This window comes from Pelobates fuscus, chromosome 5 (genome assembly GCF_036172605.1).
Source record: "Pelobates fuscus isolate aPelFus1 chromosome 5, aPelFus1.pri, whole genome shotgun sequence".
Taxonomy (NCBI): Eukaryota; Metazoa; Chordata; class Amphibia; order Anura; family Pelobatidae; genus Pelobates; species Pelobates fuscus.
The window spans coordinates 47,058,835-47,086,157 of NC_086321.1; the positions used below are offsets into that span (position 1 = coordinate 47,058,835).

Genomic DNA, 27,323 nt, shown 5'->3' on the forward strand with positions numbered 1-27,323 from the left:
ACGGTATGTACGCCGCTGGTCAGTAGGCTCAATTTCCACTTCATACCTGGGGAGTTTGCTATGGACTCTCCAGGATTGCAGTGGTGAGTAATTTCTAGGTCTGTCTAGTAGCATAGAACATGAAAGTCTGACCCCGATCTAGGACAAAAATGTCATATTTTTGAATGCATTTGAACATTACAGATAAAATGTGCATTTATTAGGTTTTTCCAAAATTCCCTCCCCAACTGCCTAAAATCCTACATTTCTTAGATATTGTGAAGATATGCTAATCAGCCCATTGTGGCACAGCATAACTTTCTCGAATCAAATAGAGACACATTGTGGAGGCAGGGAGCCTAATGGAATTTATAATGAATACTTTCTCAAATAACTTTTTAGTGAATCTATAAACATACATGAGAATAGATATTAGTAATATATAAAATCATTATTAAATAAATATGGGATGTTATTTAAAATGAAATAATATAGAATAATGTTGAGCTATAAAGAGTTCTAACGGTCAAGAATGGGTAACCCAGAAACACAGAGTATAGGGAGACAGTAACCAGAAAGAAGGCATATAAAGTGAGAAGGTACGTATACCGGAACTTAGAGTGGACGGGTTAACGTGAGCCCTAGATATGCGAAAATGAAGAGTCAAAATAGAAAGCCAGGTCAAGGACACCAGCGATACTCAAAAACAAAATAACAAGCCGAAGTCAGGGAAGCAGAAATACATAAAAGTAAAAGTAAAATACAAAGCCAGGTCAGTAACGAGAAAACCAAATAACTACACAGTATGCACTCTCGGGCAGAATAAACCACGACAGGGCAATGATCTCCAAAAAGAGGGAAGTTTAAATAGGGAGAACAAATTATTATTGGACAGCATCATCACTTTGCACCAAATCACACAAGGGGGTGTTATCTGTGAAGGGCAGACTATGTGGGTTCCAATAATATGACCTGTCACTTCAATGCTATAAAAAGCCTACACTTACGGGGTTCTGTAATTTCCAAGGACTCCTGTAGGTGGCGCAAGGCTGCTTTAATTATCTGGAAGTCTTACCAGAAGACAGATTGTGCAGGGGTTGCTCTGCACAAGGAGCAACCGAACGTCGCATGGTGTTTACTCTGGCCGAGACGGCGTGGGATTGGAGACTTTGTGGCTGCCGGTCAACACCCCCTGAAAGCCGCATGTGCTGCGCGGAATTCCAAGTTATGACACTAACATTGCGATACGCCCTGCACTCAAACTCCCACTACTCTTGGCTGGCAGCAATGGCTGTAGTATTTGCCTAAATATTTAAACGTGTATTATTTCAAATCTCTAAGAACAGTTAAGATGAGTTGGGATAGTGCACAGGCAACTTTTTGTTTGTATATACATTAGTCCAAGTCAGTAGGCTTTTCTACATTTTCCCACTAAGATATCTATATCACACAGGATGCTGTTGGCAATAGGTAATGCTTTGTGCCCCATTATCTGCCTCACAACTTGCAGCAAGTAGATGAGAAGAACCCCTTCATATTATATTAAACACACAACTAATGCTGAACTTAGGATAACATCAAATGGGTATATATCGTTTTCAGAAAATGTGGTTAGAAATAAAGTTATTTAACTCTTCCTTATTGGAGAATTAAGAAGTAAGACTACATGAGAACGATCTATATACCAAAACAATTTCATTAAACTGCAGTGGTTTTGGTGCACAGACTGAGACTTCAAAGGGACGCCTCACCATCCACATAAAACAAAACAACAAAAATGTATATCACTGTTTAGTAGATGTACCCCAATGGAAATATGCAAGCATTTAATTATGCAGTTTATATTGGGAGTGTATCTAAAACAGCTTGCAAACGTTACATATCTTTTGCCTGAAGCCTTTGCTAGCCTTCCCCTTCTAACCCAGTTCAGACCTTCTGTGACTGTCCAATCACAGACTTCTCAAAACAGCTCAATGAGAAATCTTTGCAAGGCAGGTGCTCTGGACAATTGCTGCCTCTTGAGTTTAGCTCCACTGAGTAACAGGATTGGCAGTCAGGGGGTCAATTTATAAAAGTGTTGATTTAGCAAGCTAAAGTGCTTCTGGGGTGTGGAGTATCCCTTTAACAAAGTTGCTGTATCCACTCCTCCTCCTGCGCGTTAATCCTGATATTGCTTTACTTCAAATAGCTACATAACACACTGGCCACACTCACAAGTGAAGCAATGACTGAAAAAGGGACTCTATCCCACTACTTATCATTTTAAGGACTGCAACCACACAGAGGAAATATAATTTATCAGAAATCATACAGTTAATTTTGACATTTATGTTTGGAGATCAATTTATATATATCTGTAATGTCTATTTAATATACAATAAAATCCACTCTCCTTGTGTACTTCTTTGGTTCCGTGATTTTGAGAGAAAAGATAAGCCGTGGTTTGAAGCTATACGCCCAGTGGTCACTCAGCTGCCACTGGTATCAAGTCGTAGTCCCATGCTTGAAATAACATGAGTGTTAAAACTAAGTTCATCATTTGCCTAGCAGTAGTGCAGATCGGGTAAGTTAATGATAAACTGGGCTACCATTAAAACAAACAAGCTTACTGCTAAGAATCCATGGAAAACATATGGGCCACAGACAGGTGCCACTTTCGCACTGCATTAAAAGCAAGTCTGCCACCTCTTATGATCGATCATTATATTATTATTATTTATTAAGTACCAACATATTCTGTAGCGCTGTACAATAGGTGGACTAAAAGACAAGCATTTGCAACAAAACGAGTTGGACGTACAGGAGCAGGTGGTGAAGAGGGCATTCTCAATGAGCCTACAATCCATGACCTATACTCTCATTTATTACCTGCAATGACATTCTTACCAGAATGGGTGTTTCAGATATACTGTCTAGCAGATAGTTTGACATAACACAATTACACCCATATATGATTTACTCCGACTGATTTATAAACACATTTATTATAATTTTAAGACAATACTGTGAGTATTATTACTGTGGAGCTCTGTTATACAATCATACACGCCAGCAAAATGGAGGTTCTGGAAAAGAGGAACAGAGGGATTTGAGTTCCAAATAGGGACACTTGGGTACAAGATTCTGAAATATACTCCAGATACAAGCGTGTCCCCATTGAAATATCTCTCATACAAAGGCATGCCACTTGCACAAAAATACACTTACTGCACCAGGAACTGAATTATAGCAGATATACCATGGGACTCACCTCCAGTACCAGCAGCACACTATAAGTCCCATATCCTAGAGAGTATACAACGTAACCTGCAATTTATCTCACACTGATGTATACACCATATACGGGCTCACAATCTCTAGTTGCGCATTAGCCGTCGGTAAGTGGAAATTAAGCATTTGTGATATTCCCTTATATACCCAGTCAGGCAATCTGCAGGGAGTATTTTTGCCATATACAGCCAGCAAAGCTGAAAGGATTATGGGGGAGAGATCACAAGTCAATACCGAACTCCTCATACATCTAGTTGTGCAAGGACACTTGAACATTTTTGTAGCGGCACCCCGATAGAGTGAGGGGTTTTCGCCGCCCAGAGATGTCCTTTCTCCCCCCCCCTGTTGTGAGAGGGAGGCTGTAGAGTAGAGCAGGAACAGCTCTTAGAGGAGCTAGTGATTATAGTATTCCAGAGAGCAATCCCAGGAGCAGGGATTGCAGCAGGTATAGCTTTTCCCTACAAGCACGAGGCCATGCTCTGTGTTGATGGTAAATCAGGAACTCAATTTTAATGGAGGCATACTGGCCTTTTATGCAAGTTTTCCAACAAGGGCGACACCAACAAGGGCGACACCCAGGTGGACCTTGTTGGGCACAGGGATACAAAGTGTACAAACCAATAAAAACAATGTGACAATGAATGACACTCCCACATACAGTACACAATCCCTCCCCTCTGCCTGTGATATAATTAAGGCAGATAACAGAAATTTTTACTTACCGTAAATTCTTTTTTTCTTAATATGGTGGCAGTCACATATGGGTTTTGCTCCTCCCTGTGGACAAGACTTTTAACAAGCTTAATTAAAAAAGGATCCTCCCCCTTTGGGTATAAAGGCTCAGACCGCAAAACCTACCCCAGTACGTGACAAGTAAAGAAAACCAGACAAATCCAATATCCAATGCAAAATTACTTTAATAAAGAGGGAGGGTTATAATACTGCCACCATATTAAGAAAAAAAGAATTTACGGTAAGTAAAAATTTCTGTTTTTTCTGTCATATGGTGGCAGTCACATATGGGATATAGCAAGAATCCCTCTGGGCGGGACCTAAGCCACGACGGCTTGTAACACCTTACGCCCAAAGGCAGCTTCAGAGGCAGAGAAAATGTCTAGCCGGTAGTGCTTGATAAAGGTGTTGAAAGATGACCAGCATGCTGCCTTGCAAATGATTTCTGGAGATGCAAGTGCCCTTTCTGCCCATGAGGTAGCCATAGCTCGAGTAGAATGGGCCTTGATAGCAGCAGGCGACTGAAGACCTGAGGAAGAATATGCCAAATCGATAGCCTGAATAAGCCAACGAGATAAAGTACCACGGGAAGATACCTTACCCTTTAAGTGACCCTGAAAATTAACAAACAGGTGATCCGACACTCTGAATTCCTTTGTTCTGTTTAAATATATACGTAACGCTCTTCTTACGTCCAATTTTTGCCATCTGTGTTCTTGAAGGGATGAGGGCGCAGTAAAAAAGGAAGGTAAAATAATAGGTTGATTCACATTCTTTGAAGATAAAACCTTAGGCAGAAAAGAAGGTCTCGGGTAAAGAACCACCTTGTCCTCATGGAAAATAGTGAATTCGTCTGAAGAGGATAGGGCGTGAAGTTCTCCCACTCTTTTGGCTGAGGTGATGGCCACCAGAAACAAAACCTTAAGAGATAAAATTTTTAAAGGAACTTCCTCCAAAGGTTCAAACGGGGTAGCACTAAGGGCTTGAAGGACTAGGGCTAAGTCCCATGATGGAAACACTGATCGTTTAGGAGGCCTCCTGAGGCTGATAGACCTAAAAAACCTTCTGATAAAAACATTTGCTGCCAGATCCTTTAGAAGAAAAAAATTCAAAGCTGATATTTGGACCTTGAGAGTAGAGACTCCCAGGCCAGCGTCAAAGCCTTCTTGCAAAAACTGAAGAATGTTATCAATTGATGGTTGTAAGATCGGGAACCGGTGATCCCTACACCAGTGCAGAAACTTGGACCAAATTCTACAGTATATCCTAGAAGTCGATACTCTAGTGGCGCGGAGTAAGACAGCTATTCTCTCATCCTGCAATCCCTTGCTTCGAAGGATCAGCCTTGCAGTAGCCAAGCCGTCAATCTGAACATCTCTAGAACTTTCAAGGGTAGGTTCCTGTTCACAATGAGATGAGCTGACATGGGAAGTTCCCAATAGCTGATGGTCATCTCTTTTAGGGCGGCAAACCAGACTCTGTTTGGCCAATAAGGGATTATTGCCAATATCCTTGCCCTGTCTGTTCGTATCTTGAGGAGAACCTTTGGGATCAGGGGCAGAGGTGGGAAGATGTAAGCCAGCTGAAAATCCCACCTTATTGATAGAGCGTCTATCCAACTGGGTTGATCCGTTCTGAATAGGGAGGCGAAGTGGTAAACTTTCTTGTTTGATCTTCTTGCCATCAAATCTACTTCTGGTACGTCGAATTTCCCAGTTAGGATTCTGAATACGTCCGGGTTTAGCGACCATTCCTTTTGGTCCCACTTTCCCCTGCTCAAATCGTCGGCTATAACATTGTCGCTGCCTCTTATGTAGACCGCCGTAATGTCTTCCAGATTTCTCTGTGCCCATTCTATAACGGCTGTACAAAGACTGTAAAGCCTTCTCGCTCTGGTTCCTCCCTGTCGATTGATATAAGAGACTACCGTACGATTGTCTGACTGTATCTTGACCGCTCTTTGAAGTAACCAAGGTCTGAGGTGATGAAGAGCATACAGAACCGCCAACAATTCTTTGAAATTTGTGGATTCCTCTGCTTCTTTGGAAGACCATTTTCCTTGGAACATGGTGGAACCCAAGTGGGCTCCCCAACCTGAGTTTGAAGCGTCTGTGGTGACTATCAGCCAGACCTTTGGTAGAAAGGACAAGCCTTTTAACAGGCACTCTGAGGTTATCCACCAATCTAGCTGTTCTTTCACCTGAGGGGACAGTAGGAATCTTTCGTCTAGATCTTCCTCCTTCTTTGACCAAGACGTCAGGATGTTCCACTGTAAAGGTCTGACCTTTGATCTTGCCCATTTGACTGCGGGAAAAGTGGCCGTAAGAAGCCCTAACACACTCATGGCCTCTCTGAATGAACAACTTTTCATTCTCTGGAGGTTGGAAATCGATCTTCGGATCTTTATTCTCTTCCGTCTGGGCAGAAAAATTGACATGGTGGTTGAATCGATCTTGAACCCGAGAAACTCTATTACTCTTGTTGGAATGCAAACTGATTTTTTTAGATTCAAAATCCAACCATGGTCCTGAAGAAACTTTATAGTGATCTGCAGATCCTTGTGCAGTTGATCTTCGGTATGTGCCACCAGTAGCCAGTCGTCTAAATATGGGACAATTGAAACACCCTTTTCCCTTAAACGAGCAGTTAGAGGAGACAGGATTTTGGTAAAGATCCTTGGAGCGGAGGAAAGACCAAAAGGTAGAGCCCTGAACTGGAAATGCACGGTGTGACTTCTTCTTCTTATTGCAAATCTTAGATATTTCCTTGAAGTAGGGGCTATCGGAACATGAAGATAGGCATCCTTTAAGTCGATTTTTACCATAACGTCTCCGTTTTGCAATAGGGGAAAAACTGATGCGATTGATTCCATACGGAATCTGTGATAAGGGATAAACTGATTTATCCTCTTCAGATCCAGAATGGGCCGAAATGAGTGGTCCGGTTTTGGAACGAGAAACAGTCTTGAATAGACTCCTCGAAATTCCTGTTTCTGTGGCACTCTTTCTATTACACTTTTGTGAAGAAGCAGCCTGGTCTGACAATCTAGAGCTCGAGATTTCTTTCTGGACTGGTAGGATGAAAGTAGAAACCTTGATCTTGGCTTTTCCAGAAAACCAATCTTGTGTCCCTTTCGGATAATCCTTAGAACCCAAGGATCCTTTGTGGTCTGTTCCCATGTCGGTAAAAAATATTGGAGTCGTCCTCCTACACCTCTGGCGTCAAAAACGCTTCCCTTTGTCTCTGAAGCTTCTCTTGACTTCGTTACTCTGTTCAAATTTTCGGTTCTTTTCTTTTCTTTGAAAATAGTGTGGTCTTTCCTGAAAGGGTCGTCTACCCCTGGATTGATAATTCCTGTAGCCTGCTCTCCAGGAGATTTTTCGATCCTGAGGAAGTGCCTTCTTGGTTTCAGACATCTGACGTATGATTTCCTCTAAGGGAGCGCCGAACAATTTAGCCTTTTCCAGAGGAAGTTCACAAAGGACTGCCTTGGATGCCGTATCTGCCGACCAAGACCTCAACCATAGGGCACGTCTTGCCACCGAAGTCAAACCCATGATCCTGGAGGCCAATTTTATCACTTCTACTGACATATCCAAAAGGAATTCATTCGCTAAATGCATGTTCTGAAACATGTGACTAAGATCAACCACCTGGCCAGATGAAAAATTTTCCTGTACTAGATTTAGCCAAACTTCATTCGCTCTGGCTGCTGCTGCCCCTGCCAGAAGGGCTTTACATTGGAAACCGGCTGTCTGATAAGCTCGTCTACACGAGGTTTCGGCTCTCTTATCCATGGGATTTTTTAATGCTGCAGTTTCTCCAATAGGGATCGTGGTTCTCTTGGCAATCTGTGCCACCTGAACATCAACTTTTGGGAGATCTTCCCACATAACGTCGCTAGCCAGCTTAAAGATGTCCTTGAAGTGTCTGGAAATAAAGGCACGTTTTTCCGGGTTTTTCCATTCCCTGAAAATAGAATCAACTAGGCTCTGTTGAACAAAAAAACCTCTCTTAGGATTTTCTGCTCCCTGAGGTAGGATGGTCAGATTCACTTCTTTAACAAATTTACGGATTGCCTCTGATGGAAAACCCACTGGTTCACTGGATGAGGAACCCGAATCCTCTGATTCGACAGAAGAAGAACATTCCCCTGAAGATGATCCAGAAGAGGAATCTCTTTTTCTTTTATCGATCTTTCGTTGACTGGGGGCTTCTACCCTCTTAGAATCCTTAATCGTGTCCAAGGTCTGGGACAAACTCTCCTGGAACCAGGATAGGAAAGATTGCATATCCTTTTGCTTCTCTCTTTCCAACGAGTTTGCAGTACACAAACTGCATATTTTCTTCCTAGACCCGTCTGGGAGGGGAGTTGCACATTCGCTGCAAACAATATGTTTGGATTTCACCGTAGCCTTTCTAGGCGTGGGAGTTAGTTTCTCTTTATCCATCTCAGGTGGACTAGACATATCTGTAAAAAAATTAAACGGATACTCCTTAGAAAGTATTTTCTCCTTCAGAAAGTATTTCAAAGTAAAGATCTATTTTCTGTAAATCTCACCTCAAAATACCTCTGAGCCGTGTGGGGGGGCAGGTGACACGGCGTACCTCTTCTGATCTGCACCATGCTGTCAGTGGGTACTAGCACAGCTTTTAAATCAAATTTTCGCGGTTTTTTTTTGTTTTTTTTTTGCAATATCTCTTTAAGCTTCCGTTTGCGCATGCGTCTTTGCGCACCCGGAAGCTCAGGTGGAACGCAAACACCACCCGGGCGTGCGTTCCACCGCTGTGCGCTTGCTCAGAGCAAGCTCCGCCTCCCGGAAGTATTTGCCGGAAACTTTCTCGGCATAAATTACAGACCTCAGTATGCTCCGTAACGATTAAGAAAACGGAGCATGGGCCACTCAGCTTACCACCCGGGCAGCTCTCGGACCGGATCCCCCAGACAGCAACCTGTGTGTCTCACCAACGACGAAGTCCTGTCCATCCCTATCGGGACAAGAAAGAAGACTGGGGTAGGTTTTGCGGTCTGAGCCTTTATACCCAAAGGGGGAGGATCCTTTTTTAATTAAGCTTGTTAAAAGTCTTGTCCACAGGGAGGAGCAAAACCCATATGTGACTGCCACCATATGACAGAAAAAATACATTAATTATCCCCAGGCAGAAAAAAAAAACCCACACATTTATACAAAGTCCAATAAGTACCCCAAAACACAACCCCATGAAAGTCACGCCCCCTAATAGCCCTGATCTGGATGAACAACATATCCAAAAATCCCCCAGATCAGAGCAGGGGTTCAGGAAATTCCTGGAAGTCTCTTTTTGACCGACCGTGCACATGGTCCTATGCCCCAAATTTTTTCTTTATGGAGTCCAAAAGTACTTGCATTACATGAATGGAGCCTTTTAAAGTGTATTGGGTAAGGTATAGTCACAGGCTAGGAGGCTGGCAAACAGGCCCCTCCAAAAAACAGCGACGAGGTCATTTTCACCACAATGTATTTTTCTATCTGCCCCTAATTTCAGTGTAATTAACTTTTAAGTGATGTACTACGTGATTACAATTTTATCAATTGCTTGGCTAGAGAAATTGCTTGCAGAAGGTTATCTGAAAATATTTGTAATTTGTAATTATTGGAGGCCACCTGCAGCTGCACAAGGTATCCGGCTATACCTATTTGACATGCTTGAAATTGTCAGTTGCAGCACAAGTTATTACGGGAAAGGGGGGCTGCCCAGTCAATTTCCAGACATTATGCAGTAAAAGATTCGAAGTGGAGAAAAAAAACTTCAATATTGACAAGTGGCAAGGCAAAACAGAAACTGATCCGGCACTCCAAGTTATCAAAAAGGCTAATTTAATAGAGCCCAGATATCAGCAACGTTTGGACCAAAAACAGACTTTTTTAATCTAACTCACACATAATAGATATTATGTATTTGGATGAGTGCAGTTCCGGATTTGGTTTTACAGTGACAAGTGGCATAAGACTTGAAATTTTGAGCCCCGCCAATATATTGAGATAATCCCCATATACCAGTGCTATATTCCTTATTCAGAAGCATACCATAAAGAGATTTTTGAGATACATCATAAATACCAATACCTACGCATGTCTTGAAATACACCTAATGTACCAAGATGTATCTCATGTAGCGAGATATTCAAGATATTCAGAGTCTACATCACGTACTAACTAATGCATCACACTGCTAAATAAGGCTACAAAATAATGCAGAAAACGTTACCCTTAATGCCCACGTGTTGAGGTGTGCCACAAAATGCCATTTACCCGTGACTGGTTTCGAACATGTATAAGGAGATGACACCAGCCACTAACCTTCCTCACTAATCTTGGGGATTACTATTTAATTTAGAACCACTTCAAGTGTATTGGGATTATATTCTTAGAATTTCAGTTTCACCAAATCCCTGATAAAGCCAGGGGATATTCAAGATATTCAGAGTCTACATCACGTACTAACTAATGCATCACACTGCTAAATAAGGCTACAAAATAATGCAGAAAATGTTACCCTTAATGCCCACGTGTTGAGGTGTGCCACAAAATGCCATTTACCCGTGACTGGTTTCGAACATGTATAAGGAGATGACACCAGCCACTAACCTTCCTCACTAATCTTGGGGATTACTATTTAATTTAGAACCACTTCAAGTGTATTGGGATTATATTCTTAGAATTTCAGTTTCACCAAATCCCTGATAAAGCCAGGGGATTATCTGTTATTGTGTTAAAATAAATCTAGTCCTTCTAGTTACGATTGAGTGACATTACCTAAAGACATAGGATGGTACATGTTCTTCTCTTAGAATGGAACCAGGTCCATAAATAGATGATCAATACACATGATTTGGCAACAGATCATTTTTCAGTGCTATAAATATTACAATATTGTATGGTGCTCTGTATTTATATTATGTACAAGGAACTTTATTTATGCTTTGAAGGAAGCTTGCGATTTCAAGGGGTTAAAGACTGCCAACCAATTTATTCACTTGGATTTGGGGGAGATACCAAAGCACATAATGTTAGATCTATTTCTATAAATTATGAGGCTCCTATTTTTTTTTTTAACTCATATTATATGGTTTGTGTGAAAAGGGAGGCCTGCATGGGACAAGCTCACATGTGTATGTGTCTGCAAACATGAATAACAGAGGCAGAAGTGAGGGTGAAATTATATTTTGAGCTCTACGAATTAAGAAATGCACCAGTTATCTTCCTTTAATCAATGCCCAGGTGTCCCTGTTTTTTTTCTCCACTAACTTATTATAAGGTGCTGTAAATTACATGAACCATTTCAGTTTTTTGGACCCTGCCCCACCAATAATAAAATTAAAAAAATGTAAAAAAAAAAATGAAACCAGGACCCCAAAATAATGGAACATAGTCTTTAATGTCCCCATATCATGTAGGATTTATTTTCAATAAACGGAACTGTTATAAAGTGACAACAACTGTACAATTTAAAAAACTAATAAATAACAAATCAACATAAAATATAAAAAAAAAAAAAATACACTCATGGGTTCATTTACTGAAGCAGGAATGGAGTAAAAATGACAAGGGAATATGGACAATATTTTACCAGTACCAACTATTAACGATCTACCTTTATCCAGAGTCCTGCTGGCAATTTTTGCTTAACTTGTATTTAGGCAGAGGGTTGAGTAGGTATATCTTTTTGATCAGAGAGAACTCTGAGACGTTAGTTTGGCACGCAGTTTGCCTCTTAGTGTCCACATAGAGATAAATAACTATAGAGATAAATAACTATAGAAATAAATAACTGTACAGCTGTATATACATGTTTATAAAAGGATCTTGAAAGTGGTGTGTGATATGCTTGTGGAATGGGCGACTGCAAATATCACACTTTTTAGTTTAGACCCCTTTCACTTGCGTGTAGTGATTCCTGTATGAGAGGGGTGCTTAGCAGAAGCGGGGTTCACTTTCTGGGTTCCAGCAGGTGGAGGGGGAAGTTTCTTCTTGGTTAATGGAGTCTTGTTTTTGCTTTTAAAAATCTTGTTTGGGTCCAGCTTGTTGACATACGAATCCACTTCCTCTGAGAGCGATGCCGTGTTAAATGTGATGGGTTTGTACATGTTCATCCATTGCTGTTATAAATAGATACCCGTAGGCAGTGACATTATGTAAACAGTACAATGTGTGCGCATAACATATTTTCCTATCAACATACTGTAACCTTTTCTCTCAGCACCAATAAAAAAAAAAGAGGGAATTTGGTCAATCACAGTTACCCAAAGTTAAAAGAGGACTACAGCAGACCTGCTACTCCCCCTTAAAAAATAGCCCATCGGATATTTATTATCCAGATTAATTCTCAGGATGCAACTGCAGAGGTCAAGTACTACCAGTTTATATTTATACGCTTAACATTTAAAACTAGGCTATTTTGTGCCCAATATCTTAATGACTACTTTATTTTCCTCTTTGTATGTACAATGGACAGCAACAGGCTGTGAATGTTGGACTGAAGCAGGATTTGGCAGTAACATTCCTCATTACAGATACAAAAGGGTTAAAAAAATAAATCACAAAAAAAAAATGTAAATACATAAATAAAAAAACAAAAAATACACAACATTATAATACGTTATTGATTAAATACAGGATTTTAAAGGATCACTCAAAAAAGAGGCTATAGCCAGTATTGTCTTTTTTTGTCATGCCATTTATGATGATTTACATCCTGAATGGCAGTGTAAGGCTGAGAGTTCTGGGCTAATTGATCTCGTGCACTTTAAGACAATTATCACCGTCTCAGTTTAGGTGCAAACAGTCTTGTGGCCTGGAATATACTTCTGGAATGTCCGGATTGTATTTCCATCCAAGTGTGCACTGAAACAATCCTTCATAAGTGAGCTGCATAGTAACATAGTTCTCACCCTTGACATTGCGTTGTATTCAGATTACAGCGGTTTGGATTCTTACCTTGGCTTGCGGGCTGAGGCCGTAGCTGGTGAAAACGTAATGCCACTGTGGGAGTCCCAGGTGACAGAGGAGGAGCCGATAATATGCAATGAAGGTGTGTGTAATAAAATGCCAGTACAAAGCACGGTCTAGGAACCAGATATCTGGATCACGCATGACTTCTCCTGAGAGTAACGAAACAGGCAGTGAAATCAATCAATAATGTCAGGAATGCACATTTCTCATTCCTATTTACATGGTTGGAGATCATTTTAAAGGAGGTAACTGATTAAATATAAAAAAAACGTTTGCTGGGAACACATTTTCTGATGGCTAAGAATTGTAGGACAGAATGGGAAAAGGAATTTGAAGGCAAGCCGAATTAAAAGACAGTAAAAAAAGGAAGGGTTCACATCATGATAAGCTGTATGTTTGCTCAACAAGAAAAATACATATATAAATTATATTTTTATTCTTCTCTATTAATATATCTATGTAGGGACCCTGATATTTAGTCTCTAACGCGGTAAACGTTCTCGTTAGGTAGACTGGCTATCATGGTTGCTGAGTCCAGTTCGATACCTAGGAAGGTTAGCTTGGTAAAGGGACCCTCAATGTGGAGAATAGTGCCACTGTTGTGTATGGCCACATGGTGTGTGGCCTGACCGGGGGTGTGTATGATTTGGGAACCCTGGAAAATGACTTCCCTTGTAACTAGCAAGTTTGTAATTGCGCTATGATCCTGAGGTGGATACGACTATCCTGGTTGACTGGAGGCCTAAAATAGTGGTGATGGGGAGTATAGAGCAGGCATAGGCAACATTTGGCACTGCAGATGTTTTGGACTGCGCCTCCCATGATGCTTTGCCAGCATTATGGGTATAAGACAGGGATGTCGAACATGCGGCCCCCCAGATGTTGCTGAACTACAACTCCCATGATTCTTTCAATGAAACAGATAGCCAGGGAATCATGGGAGTTGTAGTTCAGCAACATCTGGGGGGCCGCATGCTCGACATCCCTGGTGTAAGAGCATTATGAGGGATGCAGTCCACAACATCTGGAGTGCCGAAGGTTGCCTACCCCTGCCCCCCCCAACCCCCTCCGATTTGAGGTCCCGGATGTGTAATCTCTGTGGACACACCCCCCCTCATGCCTTTACTCGAAGACTGAGGACCTCTGGGAACGTGCCTGAGGATGATGGGGGTTACAGTGGATTCTGACGCATTCCTAGTCCGTACGTGGAGGAATCTCGTTCCATGGCGGAACTTTTACCTGTAGTGGTGATTGTTCCTTGTCGTGGCCGTGATGTTGATGCGGTATGGCGTTCTCATGTTGTGACCAGGGGTACTGTGCAGTGTACGTGTGTCTCGTGGTGGCGGTGTAAAGCCTAAAAGCGCTTCCCCGCCCGTGAGTGATTGGCTGCGGGATCCCGGAAGGGAGGCGTGTGCTGTGTAAGGGGTTGTGAGCTCGGAGAGAGGGTTGGGGGCAGGGAGATGGGGGGAAGGTTAACTCACGTGATTGGTTGTATGGATGTGGTTCTGTGGGTTTTGGCAGGAACGGTTGTGGAACCTGTTTTGCGTTGGCTGGCTGGACGGCTGGCGGGTCTGGGTGCCTTCCAGGTGGTTGGCTGGGGTTAGATGCTGGTGAGGGGTAATGCAAAGGAGTCTGTTGGTTGTCGGCCCTGATTAGAGGTAAGTCTGGGTTTAAGAAGGCCCGTTAACCCCTCCCACAACTACAGGATTCACCTTAAGATATATATAGCGCCTTCCCAGTATGTCTCCCTCCTATATGACAATCTAGTATACAAGAAATATAGGGAACATGTTGTAGCCTAAAACAAAATAGAACATAACATAGTGTAATGCCAGATTGGGTTGCATGCACTCACAAGATTTTAGATGTTTAAGCACACAAAAAATGCCTTCCCCAAAATCTTGGGGTCCAATATCCCCCACGAGAACTAATTTTCACTTGCTGCAACAGCTATTTGATGTAGTAAAAGCAAGGCACTCCAGGGGCTGCCAAGTTGAGCAGACATGACTGCCAAGTTGAGCAGACATGTGCTGATGGAGTTCCTGAACGTAGAACTATAAATCATTGATTTTATGTAGTCGGACCGATATTATCAGGCTTATCAGAGTGGTGATACATTGCTGCAGCCAGCGATACTGTATTTGGAACCCCCTGACCTGATTTGTTTGCTTGGAAACTTCTGCAGCCTTCAAGCACAGAAGGCCCAGGAGAGATGGCTGCTCTCCAGACACTGACCCCAGCTGATTTGCTCAAATTTGACGGCTCCCCTTCCTGGTATGGTGGAGGATATATAGGTCCCCACTGCACATCTCTGTGCTGTTTCAACAGCACAAACCACTCAATTGTCGAGCTCTGTGTTCCCAAGATGGCAGATGCTTCCCTCTCCGACCCGCAGGTACCAACATCAAGGGAACACAGCAGCTCTAAAGAGGGTGCCCTAAAGCGGCTCTACAAAATATTCCAGAAATTCTGGGCGAAGCTACACGTGTGCGCCCAATTCATGCAGAGATTCAATGGGGCAAGGTCAATGGGGCCTCCTCAAGGCAACGCAACCACCCAAACTGGTGAAGACTCGCCTCGCTGATGACCTGCCTGGGATGGCGACAACTCGAGGTCTCTCTACTCATCATCGTCCACATGGACAGAGGAATACTGTCAGGAAGCGGCGATCATCAACACCTACCTCCGGAATCCCCCGGTGGGGGAGTGACTTGACCTCTGGTGGCACCCAAGTCAGCAGTGAAAGGATGTAGGCCCTCATACAAGCCTGGAGAGACTTTCTGTATTGGTATCACTCTGCTGAGCTGCACGTAGACTTCCCAAGACACGCTACTGCCTTGCCTCTGATTAATTCTGCTCCAATAACAGCGGATGCCTTTCCCGTCATATATTACTTTATGTTTTCAGTTATGTCTTATGTTCACATTATTTCTCGTTTGTTTGATGCTGCTACTAATTTATAGGCATAACTCCAGTGGTTACCCTTCCCACATATATTTCTCAGGCACGTTAAGCAATGGTCTCTAATATTATCCTTTTTCAATGGGCACATGCCATTTGTCTACCTATTACTTGCCCATTACTTGCCCATTCCTGACTAGCCTGCTATTAGCATGTTATCTGTTTTCAGTTTAGATGTGCCAGTTTAGCTTGTCTGTTATTTCTAACAAAAAAGGAGGTTTCTTTTATTGTATGTAATGTGCCTTACAATCCCGTGTAAGAAACAAGAGACTTCAGCGGGGTTTGAAGGAGAAAAAGCCTTTATTAAAAATGTACTAAAACTGCACTTTAGCATCCAAAATCTTGTGAGTGCAATCCAATCTGGTGGTACACTGCATATATTGATTGTACTATACTATATTATGTTCTATGTTGTTTTAGGCTACAACTGGTTCTCTGTATATTTTGTATACTAAGCTGTATCTTTAATAGACAGAAATACAGGATGACAACAAAGCAGTTGCCTTTCTGTGGCTTATATTTTTCTATATTCATATGATAAAGCCTCTTAGACGCCAGATCTCAGCCCTGGAAGTATACCCCAAAGTGGCTCTCATTTTGGAGAGACATTGCTGAACTGGGAAGTGCATCAAACCATCTTTGGGGACTTCTGTGGTGTCTCACTATTAGAGGCAACAGTGAAAGATCCAACAAAGTGTCACAGAACATGCTCTTAGCCATGTCAAAAACATTAAGAGTATTAGTAAATGCTCTGACATGTACAAGTCTAGCTGTCAGACAACTTGTACTCCAGATCACAGCTCATGCACCGTGTGCCAACATGCCACTTGGCAGCCACACCTCCATTTGTCAGCATTTGTTTTGAGCTTCCTTTCACCATATTATACAAATTAGAAAGCTAACCTATTTGTACTGCTACACCCACACATGGCATGACCAATGAGGAAGGGGGGGGGGGAGGGGGGGGGGGCAGTAAAGTCAAACAAAACAATAGGACATGTAAGTAAATACTTAAAGAATAGAGAAGAGACAAAAAAGAGTTGCAGTGAGCAATTGATGAATACTTTTGCTGTATTTATTTCCCCTTAATAGCATCTATTAATCAGAACCCGTTTTGGTAACATAAGAGCGCGTGCAAATACTATGAATCCTCATAAAGGGGAATACTGAAAAAATACTGAAAATTAACTAGAAGTTAAATATATTAAACTTTTTTTTTTTTTTTTGCATAATGCCCCACTTTCTATTTAAATGTACATTATTAAATATTTAGCAACTTACAAAGTACAACTATGAAAAAAGGGGAGAGAAGAGTTGGAGGACAAAATAAGTACAAAAAAAGCAAAAAGAACGAAGGTCCCCCCCCCCTCCTAACATAATCAAAAACAAAACAATGCAAGTTTGGACACAGAATACAGAAAGACAATGAAGATGTTATTTTGGGTTGTACTGGGGAATTCACATTCTGACCCTAAACGTTATTAAAAGAAAACCTTACCTGGTTTAGATATTTTGTAAACCAGACAGACTTTCCCATTTCCATTACATGGATCCAGCTCAAAGATTGCATTCCGTGAATCAAAGTGAGGCTGATCTGAAAAAACAGATACGAATATGCAGAATATTAGAGAGAAATAAGCAAGGACCAAGGCTAGCCGAAGTTTGGAAATGGCACAATCAGAATCAATTTGCTCATATATTCATCTCATTAAGAAATCTCTTGAAAAGTAATTAGTGCTTCCACATATCTACAGCCCCTGTTTAGTGTAAATTTGTATAGGCTGTCATTACCCCTTAGTCTTCCATCCCTTCCAGTTTACAGTAATCCCTTATCTCTGGTTTATTAAAATTGAAGCAGTAACATAGTATTATAGGATTTTAACGTTTGTAGATTTATATCTACATTTGTTTGCCCACTATTTACTGGTTTCCTTTACTCCTTCTTAAAGCCACCGCTATCTGAAATCTCACAAAAATTTGTTAAAGGAGTCGGTTACCACAAACACACATCAAGTGTATAAACTTATTTTACCATTTCAACAAACAAACCAAATAGACATCCAACTCCCAAAGAGATGGAGTGAAATATCTAGAGATTACCACTAGTATAAAAACACTTATTGTAACAATACAATAGCGATACAATTAGAGATATTTTAAGAATAGTCTTTATTAGTAATAACTGGACACTTCTTCATATACACTATTGGGAAAAAAATATAATAAATAACGTGAAAAAATTAAAAGTGAATAAATGTGAATTAAAATAGGAGGGAATTCCTATAAAGAGTACTAAGCTTGATATCATACATATGACAAGCTACACATTACATATTAGCACACTAGGGGGTCTCATGAGTAAACAAAATATTAAAGAGCACCTGTGGTATATTCCAAAAGACTTAAGAAATAAATCTATACAAAATGAGTAATTAAAAAAAAAAAAATTCTGAATTAAATTAGAGAAACATTTTTTGAGTTCTGAAACAGTTATTGTTTCCATTGGGTAACTTGAGTTAAACAAACCAGGAAGTAACAGGACCTGCTGTCTGCTTTAAAGTCAGGGGGTGTAACAGGTTAATTTAGAATAGTATCAAATTTCTATTGAAATCTGAACTTTTTTGCAAAAAAAAAAAAAAAATAGGACATACTCTTTGCATATAAAGCTCTTCAGCTAGCTAATGGGCTTTAGAGGTCTAGAGTGTCCCATTAAATATACACTGGGGTTTGGGATTGAGTGCTGGTAAAAAAAAAAAAAAATTGTTTATACGTTGGGGATAAATACTGTAGCCAGAATTGCTCCCCAAGAGTAGTGGGATTTTAAGTGCAGGTCTAATATATGTGTCTCTATAGAATCCACAATCCCATGAAACAGCAAATACAACTAGCCGCGAGTATTTCTTTTAATTATTCTATTTAAGGTCTCGATTTTCTAGTGGTTTTTAGTGCTGGAAATGTGTGGACTCTGACTTTGTTACATTCCACTCATTCAAGTTGTTAAAATGAGATTTGATTGGAAAATACAGCAGAATGAGCAGACTTTGGGAGAACCATGCGAGAGTCCACTTGCTTCACCTACAAACAAAGTTAGTGTGTGTTTCAGCAGACATGTTTACTGTCTGTACAATCCAAATACAATCCAAATGCTGTATGTGGGTCATTGAAGAATATTAGCTACAATATTGAGCATGGAGGAATCTCAATGTAATTTATGCTGGTTTATTTATTTATTTTTTACAGATGTAAGTTTTAGACAATATTCCTGAAAATGACCAGTCACCATAATAAGAGTGGGTGTTGTCTTTATCAATTAACTCAGTATATCACGGCTTACAGCTTTTAGTTTTGCTACCTTCATCTGTATCTTGGTCCAGGTCAGCGAGAGATGGAGCGTTTGGCAGACTGTAAGTGTGGGACCCCCCCTGTCGACTCAGACTGGAAATGCTGTTGATTACTATAGAGCCCACCTGGATGGGAGCATCTGTAAACAAAAAAATGTTGATTAGATCAGCAATATGAACGTGAACTATAATGGCTATATCTATCAAATGACCATGGACAACAGTTATGTTCACTCAAGAAAGACTCCACCATCACAATCTAAAAATGTCTATAGGAAAACATTTAACTGCATAAATATACAATCATACCATCTTTTGGGCATACACACTCAAACTAAAAGTTGTTGAATCCAGCAGAGCTGAAACAATCTAATCAATAAAATTAATTATGAAATCTGTTGTCAACAAATCTCTTTATCGATTAGTTGGGCTTCTCTCTGATCCATAACTGCTCATCTTCTAGCAACCTACTCCTTGATTTGTTTATGGCCCATCCTTGTACAACAAGACACGTTTTTCAGTTGATCAGCTGCTGATGTCAGTCAGGGAAAGGAAGGGTCCGGTCTGTGTGAGAGATGATGCGGTTTCAGTGGGAGTTCCTTGCCGTGTCTAGCCGGTTCTGTGGCTTTGGCCAGAGAGGAGGGGGGGGGGGGGGGCGTTTGTTCACAGGGGGCCTGTTTCCCACCGGTGGCAGGAGCATAGTGAAGGCACTTCTCTCTAGACTTGGCTGTCAGAGCACTCTGATTGGTTTGCTTACTAGCCAACCAATTACAGCACTCTTTGTCATATTGCAAAGTCTGGGAAATATTTTCATGCTTTGTGAGAACTGTCATAACCTGGGAATGCCTATGTCATAACCCCCGCTATCAAAGCTCATTCTGCGGTGAGCCCTCCATGGGGGTTTGGGAACTATCTGCCACCCAGTATGCTATAATTTGGGGCTTCTCAGTGGCATACCCACACCCCTATTCTATAATTAATTAGGTCCTTTCTACCACCCATGGGACAATAAGCCCACCCCATTATTATTAATATTAGGGCCCCTACCCATTGCCTATAGAGTCTTACCTGATTCAAATAGGAATTTTTTTTCTACCTTTTTTTTTTTATGTGGTGACTGGCTAATAATAAACCCTTGCGTCACCAAGGTTTATTAAATTAAAAAAAAACAAAAAACAATTTGTGAATTGCCAGTGCAGTCAGAATTCAGTGAATTGCACCAGATTTGGTCAATTCAGGCAAAATCCAGGGTTTAGCGAATAACCCCGATAATGGAAAGTTGGAGAATCTGGATCAGCTGTTTTGCCTTTCGGAATTAATTTTGCCACAATTTGTTTAGAGAAAATGTATGGAATAAAAAGAGGAGATTAAAAGACACTTATTTGTGAATACCAAGTTTTCTGTCATTGGCAGAATTGCATTTTAATGTAGAGCCACTTAAATAAAAAACAAACAAAAACACAATTATTTTTCTGAAGAGACAAAAAAGAGCACAAAAAAGGCATTTCAGCAGCTACTGAACATGCCAATACTTGCAAACTGAGTATTTGACTTTAATGAGAAAGGTTATATCATCTCACGATTTCAAAACATAGATTATCCCGCCTCAATACACCCCAACTGCACTGTAATTAAAAAGGTTCTATAAAGTCGTATATTTCAGCAGTAAATTATACATGTATAATGCACAGTATGTAATTATAAAGATGTGAAGGCACAAACCAGTAATATATGTTAACCATTAAGGAAAGTATAAAGCTGGTATTTGCTGGGCTAGAAAAGCAAGGTATGGTTATGTATATAAAATTAGTATTAAATGTATAGAGAAGAATAAAGGTTTTAGAAAACCACGTGGTGTGGAACAAAAGATGTAGAGCACAGGATTGATATCTCAGTGCTAATCACTTTGGCACTCTGTGTCCCTACTCCAGTATCCCTGGCCCATCGCTCCATAGTTAGGATGTTGTTGCTCCTAGATGCTTCCACTTTACAATAATAGATCTTACAATTGACTGGGACAGATCTAGTAGGGTAGAAATGTCACGCATTGACTTATGGCAGACTATGACAGTGTCCTATTGAAAGTCACGGAGCTCTTCAGGACAACCCATTGTGCTGACAATGTTTGTCTATGGAGAATTCATGGCCGTGTGCTGGTTTTTAAGCATCTGTTAACAATGGATGCAGCTAAAATATCTGAACTCAATAAATATCTGTGGTGTCCACATCCATTTGTCTATATAGTGTAACTAGCGTGCAATCTGCACAGATACACACACACACACACACACAAAGTATATACAGAGTCATACTCACCATTTAGTTTCACATTCCATGACATCTGAAACCCATCTGTCATCAAATAAAAGTTTTTTAAATCGTCTGGCAGTGTGCATCCGTTTTTCTGAACCAAACCAGAAAGTAAAAAGATTAATAAAAGCCAAACTGGCGATAACAGAGAACTACTAGGCAATCACAGAAGCACTACCATAGGAACCATGAAGATTAATTGATTTTCTCTGTCAGCTTATCACCGGGCAGCTAAATTCATATACCTCCAGAAAGCATGAAGAACAATTCAGACAAAAATTGGCAACTCATGGAAAGGCTACAACACAAACTATTCACTTTTATAATTTCTAAGTGTTGCCAACGCTACACTGCACAGTAAAGACTGAGATACACAGTGACATCTAGTGGTACATCTAAATATAGCAATCCTAGTAGGACTACACATCCATTTATTAAAGCATTTGGGAATGCTGGATTAGTTCTAAACCGATAAAGAAATGTTTCTATCTGCAGCCTTTGCCTGACTCAGTCCAGTACTCCAAATCAATTGCATTTTTAGTGATGTCAGAAGCCCCCACCTACAGTAGTTGGGAGTGAGATTTCATCCTTTTGACGTTGTGGGAGAGGCTAAGTAGAGGCACTCAAAACATAAAGGACAAGTAGATCATCAAGGTAAAATACGTTAGGGCAAAGTGTGGCAGTCTACATGGATCCCATTTATAGATGATCCAGGTCTGATTACATTTATTTCTAGAAGACTTGTCCCTTCCATTCTTGTTGAAGAGCATCTAGTCCTACTACCAAAATTCAGGGGTCTAAAAATATACAGAATTACAGTGATTTCATACCGGCCAAAGAGAATTAGAGATATTTAGTAGACATGTGCAATTCGTTTTGTTCTGAATGTAAATTCGGACGAATTTCATCAATTCAGACACTTCCGAATGCACGAATCGCCGAATTTCGGAAGTGCGAAGTGCTTAGGATTTTTGAAATGTGGCAAAATAGGAGAGGGAGGGAAAATTACGGGAATGATGACAGGAATCTAACCCTAACCCTAGATGTGTAAGTGGTTGTAGTGGTTAGGGAATTGCTGAAGTCCCGAAATGCCGAATGCATATTCCTAATATTTAGCAATGTGTACCCTATACAAATGTAATGTGCCCTAGATTGCTCTTAAATATATATACTGCACCTCTTGCACATACAATTTAATTTATCATTTATTTTAGGGATAACTGTTGCTCAGTATTTTAACTCATACACCAGAGTTGCAAATTTATATCCTACACTGGTCAGTCACAACAATAAAACCACTGACAGGTGAAGTTAATAATATTGATTATATTGTTACAATGGCGCCTGTCTAGGGTTGGGATATATAAGGCAGCAAGTGAACAGTCAGTTCTCGAATTTCATTTGTTGGAAGCATGAAAAATGTGCAAGCAAAAAGGTTTGAGTGACTTTGTCAAGTCAATATGGCAAAGTCTTGTAGGGCGTTCCTGGTGTGCAGTGGTTAGCACTTTCCAAAAGTGATGCAAGGAAGGACAACCGGTGAATGGACGTCAGGCTCATGGGCGTCCAAGACTCATGGATGCAGATGGGGAGCGAACGCTAGCTGTCTGGTCAAATCACACATAAAAGCAACTGTAGGTCAAACTGCTGAAAAGTGCAATGCTGGCCATGATAAAAAGGTATCAGAACACACTGTGCATAGCAGTTTACTGTGTATGGGGCTGCTTAGTCCATGAGCGCCCATGATGATGCCTGTCCAAAGCCAAAGGTAGTTTATAAGGGGACATGAGTGTTAGAACTGGACCATGGAGCAATGGAAGAAGATTGCCTGGTCTGATGAATCCCGTTTTCTTTTAGATCAGTTGGATGGCTGGATAAGTGTGCATAAATATCCTGGGCTAAGAGATGGCAACAGGATGCACTATGAGAAAAAAGCAGGCCAGCAAAGGCAGTGAGCTGTGGGCAATGTTCTGCTGTGAAACTTTGGACCCTAGCATTCACAGAAAGGTCTTGTGATGGCCATGCCTCAAAACATCACATGAGTGGAACTTACATGATATTAGGCAGGTGGATTTATTTTGTGGCTGATCAGTGTATATGTGCTTGTCTCATTTTGGAATACAAAAAAAATACAAACCAACTAGAATAAGTCAGTTTAATGCACATACTAATGAAGATTTGGTACATGTCTCATGGTGCTCAGCCAGACTTTAGTTTCTTAACATCTATGGTGCCAAGCTTATATTACTCTGGAATAGGGCAACAATGAAATCACTTTCCCTCTAGATGGCAACAGGATGTTGATACCTGTCCGTACCTGTTCCCAGTTGACAATCATATGACGTTCTGCTGGTCGCTTCTCCTCGAACATAACATCAGTGACTCCAGGAGAAGACTCTGGAAGCAGAGAACATAATCTGAGAAAATCACAAGACTTTATGTTAAGCCTAGCTGAAGAAGATGAAAATAGAGACCTGTGCATTTCTTTCTTAACATGTGCCTTTAAGGTTGCACTCCAGGCTATAATGTACTTGCACTTTTTTTTGCACTGTATAATTAATGCCTTCTACAACATGCAACTGGACGTAATGAAAGAAGAGGAAAATGGACCATAACATTAAAAAAAGATTAGCAACAGCTATAGGTGTTTTTTTTTTTTTTTCAGTGGTGTTATTTCCATAGCAGTGACAGTTCCTCTTTACCAAGCCATTTGACATGACGCTATGTATATTATAATCTACTAAGGTGATAAATTACCGTCAGGATAACTTGCAGATTTACTAGAGTTAAGACAAATCTTAGAGGTCTATTTACTTAATGCGACTACCGTCTCTTACCCAGGATCTTACAGATTCCCATTGTGAGTTTTTCTGTGTAGGAGGTCATGATGCTGTCAGTTTTCTCAGCCATCTTTAAAACCGTATATTTTCTCAGTGTGAGCACACAACCCTGAAAAAGAACAAAACACACAACAATCCTTCATTGAGCTGGAGTCTGATTCATGGACACACACAAAGATTTTATTAGAATTCAAACTTATATTAAAATAATAACAGAGGCAAGATATGAGTTTCAATAGCAACTAAGTGAAAAGTGCTTCCACGTAGTATCACAGTTTTCTTTTTATCAATCGATCTATTCATCTATCGTTTTAACGAAGGACAGTTCATTTCTATTCTTCACTTCACTGAGTCCAGCATCCTCCAGGTAAGATTTCCCAGCCATTGGCAGGAAATGGTCCTGTCTCCCTTAAGGTAGCTCCTCAGACAATGAGAGTTAATCAAATGGACTGGGAGCTGGTATGTGGATTGCCAGCTATGAAGACAAGCTCAGCAAGTGTGTGAGTGGTGGCTATATTTTACAGAACTCAAAACAATGTATTGATTATAGAGATATAAAAATGTTTGATTAAAACACTTTTTTTAAAAAAAGTTTCTGTCTGCACAAGCAGGGCGCAGCATTTGGAAGATAGAGATGACTAGCATATTCCTATCGGCTGTATGATAGGAAAGACCCCAAAGCCCAGAATTTCACAAGAGAGAAGGAGTTCACAGGACTGTGATTTATAAAATGTTTGAACAATACTGCAACAATGAGGATAATAAAAGATAAATATGCATATCTCTATTTAACAATCAACAATACTGTCAGTGAGCCCCCACTCTGCTATTCCTAGTAATGCTGACAGTGAGCTCCCACTCTGCTATTCCTTTGTAATACTGACAGTGAGCTCCCACTCTGCTATTCCTAGTAATACTGACAGTGATCCCCCACTCTGCTATTCCTAGTAATACTGACAGGGAGCCCCCACTCTGCTATTCCTAGTAATGCTGACAGTGAGCTCCCACTCTGCTATTCCTAGTAATACTGACAGTGAGCCCCCACTCTGCTATTCCTTTGTAATACTGACAGTGAGCTCCCACTCTGCTATTCCTAGTAATCCTGACAGTCATTGACCCCCTATCCTCCCTCCCAGTCGGTCTTTCTTACAGCAGTTGAAATCTTCTCCTCTTGTAACCAGGATACACAACGTCGCGCGCTGAGCGCCGGGAAACGTAGTTCAGGCTCTCCACCCAATCAGACTCGCGTTTCTCTTTTACGTCACTGCGCGCAGTGCGTTCTGGAAGTTGCAGTGCGTCCGAACCAGTGAACGACTCATCGCAAATCGCGTTGAAGACTACAAATCCCGGCACAGCTAGGACGTGTTCACGTGACCGTACCAACGTCTCCGCCGCACCTTACGTTGATTGACTAACCGATAACCAATAGGAATCCCTCTCGAGCGACGCTCCAGCCAATGAACATCGGCAGCGCTGTTGCCAGGCGGGGTCGCTGAGTGGTTGCTGTGGATGCTGGGGGTGGCGGTTGTTTGAAGATGGCGGATGTTGCTGGGGAAGGAGCTGCTGGTTACTGGAGTCTGGATGGTATCCTTTACCTGGCTGTGTGCTGTCATGGAATCCATTGAGTGTGAGCGTTTCTCTGTAGGGTTATATTGCTCAGTGATCTGCATGGAGAGTGGGTATTACCTGCTGGGCTGGGACCCCATCTCTGACACTCCATACCTCCCAAGTGGCCCTGTTTAGCAGTGACAGTCCCTATATTGAGCTCAAATCCCTCTGTCTCTATTTTCTATCCTAATGTGTCTCTCTTTTCTAAGAGCTCCATATTGTTAGTGTATAACAGAGCTCCACAGCAATAATACTCCCAGTAATGTCTCTGTGTATAACAGAGCTCCACAGCAATAATACTCCCAGTAATGTGACTGAGTGTATAACAGAGCTCCACAGCAATAATACTCCCAGTAACGTGTCTGAGTGTATACCAGAGCTCCACAGCAATAATACTCCCAGTAATGTGTCTGAGTTTATAACAGAGCTCCACAGCTATAATACTCCCAGTAATGTGTCTGCGTGTATAACAGAGCTCCACAGCGATAATATGCCCAGTAATGTGTATGAGTGTATAACAGAGCTCCACAGCAATAATACTCCCAGTAATGTGTCTTTAAACTGCAATAAATGTGTTTAGAAATCAGTCTGTGTAAATAGTATACATCGGTCATGCTGCTAATGGCATTTTAGTTTTATAAATTATTAGTAAATCGTTTCTTAGAATAGCCACGACACTGGTCGCGCCACAATTGGACCCCTAAAATGTGTTCATTAGAAATGTTGGGAGTTATGGGGTTGCAACAGACATTTATTTTATTCGTGTGTCAGACACTGCCCTAAATAAATGGGTTACGATAAGCATTACCACGATCCCACATGTGATTTGAGATCCCTTTGACACTTAGACGAGACTATTGAATGTGTTTGTTTTTGCATTTTTTATTTTTAAAGTTTACATCATATTTCTTAATTTGGGTCCCTGTCAAAAAACCATAAGTACCACCATGTAGACTCAAGAACTTAGTCTACAACAGAGTGGTGTAGTTTATTATGTTACTATTTAACACCAACAAATTCCGCAGAGCTTTACAGTGGGTGGACGAACAGACATGTAGTTGTAGCCAGACAAGTTGGACACACCGGAACATTGGGGTTGAGTGCCCAGCTCAGTGAGCTTACATGCTAGAGGGAGTGGGGTAAAGTGACACAAAAGGTAAGGATAGTGTTAGACTAATGACAGTTGCAAGAGAGGCATCAGTCAGGAGGTATTAACAGTTTAATTGATACGCTTTTATTAAGAAGTGGGTTTTCAATGATTTTTTTTGTTGAAGGAGTGGAGACTGGGTGAG

General features: G+C 41.0%; 2 protein-coding genes across 5 annotated transcripts in view; one reads left to right on the forward strand and one right to left on the reverse strand.

Annotated features, from left to right (window-relative positions):
- Positions 1–11,767: 11,767 nt before the first annotated feature.
- TPGS2 (tubulin polyglutamylase complex subunit 2) lies at positions 11,768–25,599 on the reverse strand. Of its 2 annotated transcripts, none has more exons than XM_063456793.1 (8): positions 25,574–25,599; positions 24,421–24,532; positions 23,901–23,980; positions 21,593–21,680; positions 19,288–19,416; positions 17,434–17,529; positions 12,960–13,123; positions 11,768–12,121 (listed from the first exon to the last, which is right to left on the reverse strand). In XM_063456793.1, exons 2-8 carry the CDS (start codon positions 24,491–24,493, stop codon positions 11,900–11,902), a joined length of 852 nt encoding a protein of 283 aa, XP_063312863.1. In that variant the 5' UTR covers positions 24,494–24,532; positions 25,574–25,599; the 3' UTR covers positions 11,768–11,899. The 2 variants fall into 2 exon arrangements, with proteins under 2 accessions (XP_063312863.1, XP_063312862.1); XM_063456792.1 differs by having other exon boundaries at positions 19,270–19,416.
- A 322-nt stretch (positions 25,600–25,921) lies between these two features.
- KIAA1328 (KIAA1328 ortholog) overlaps positions 25,922–27,323 on the forward strand; it is a 164,391-nt gene continuing 162,989 nt past the window's right edge. For 2 of the 3 annotated variants that reach the window (XM_063453826.1, XM_063453827.1), the window contains exon 1: positions 25,922–26,050. In XM_063453826.1, the coding sequence (XP_063309896.1) occupies positions 25,966–26,050 (85 nt within the window). In that variant the 5' untranslated portion in view covers positions 25,922–25,965. The remainder of the gene's footprint in view (positions 26,051–27,323) is intronic. The other variant, XM_063453829.1, reaches the window with a different exon arrangement.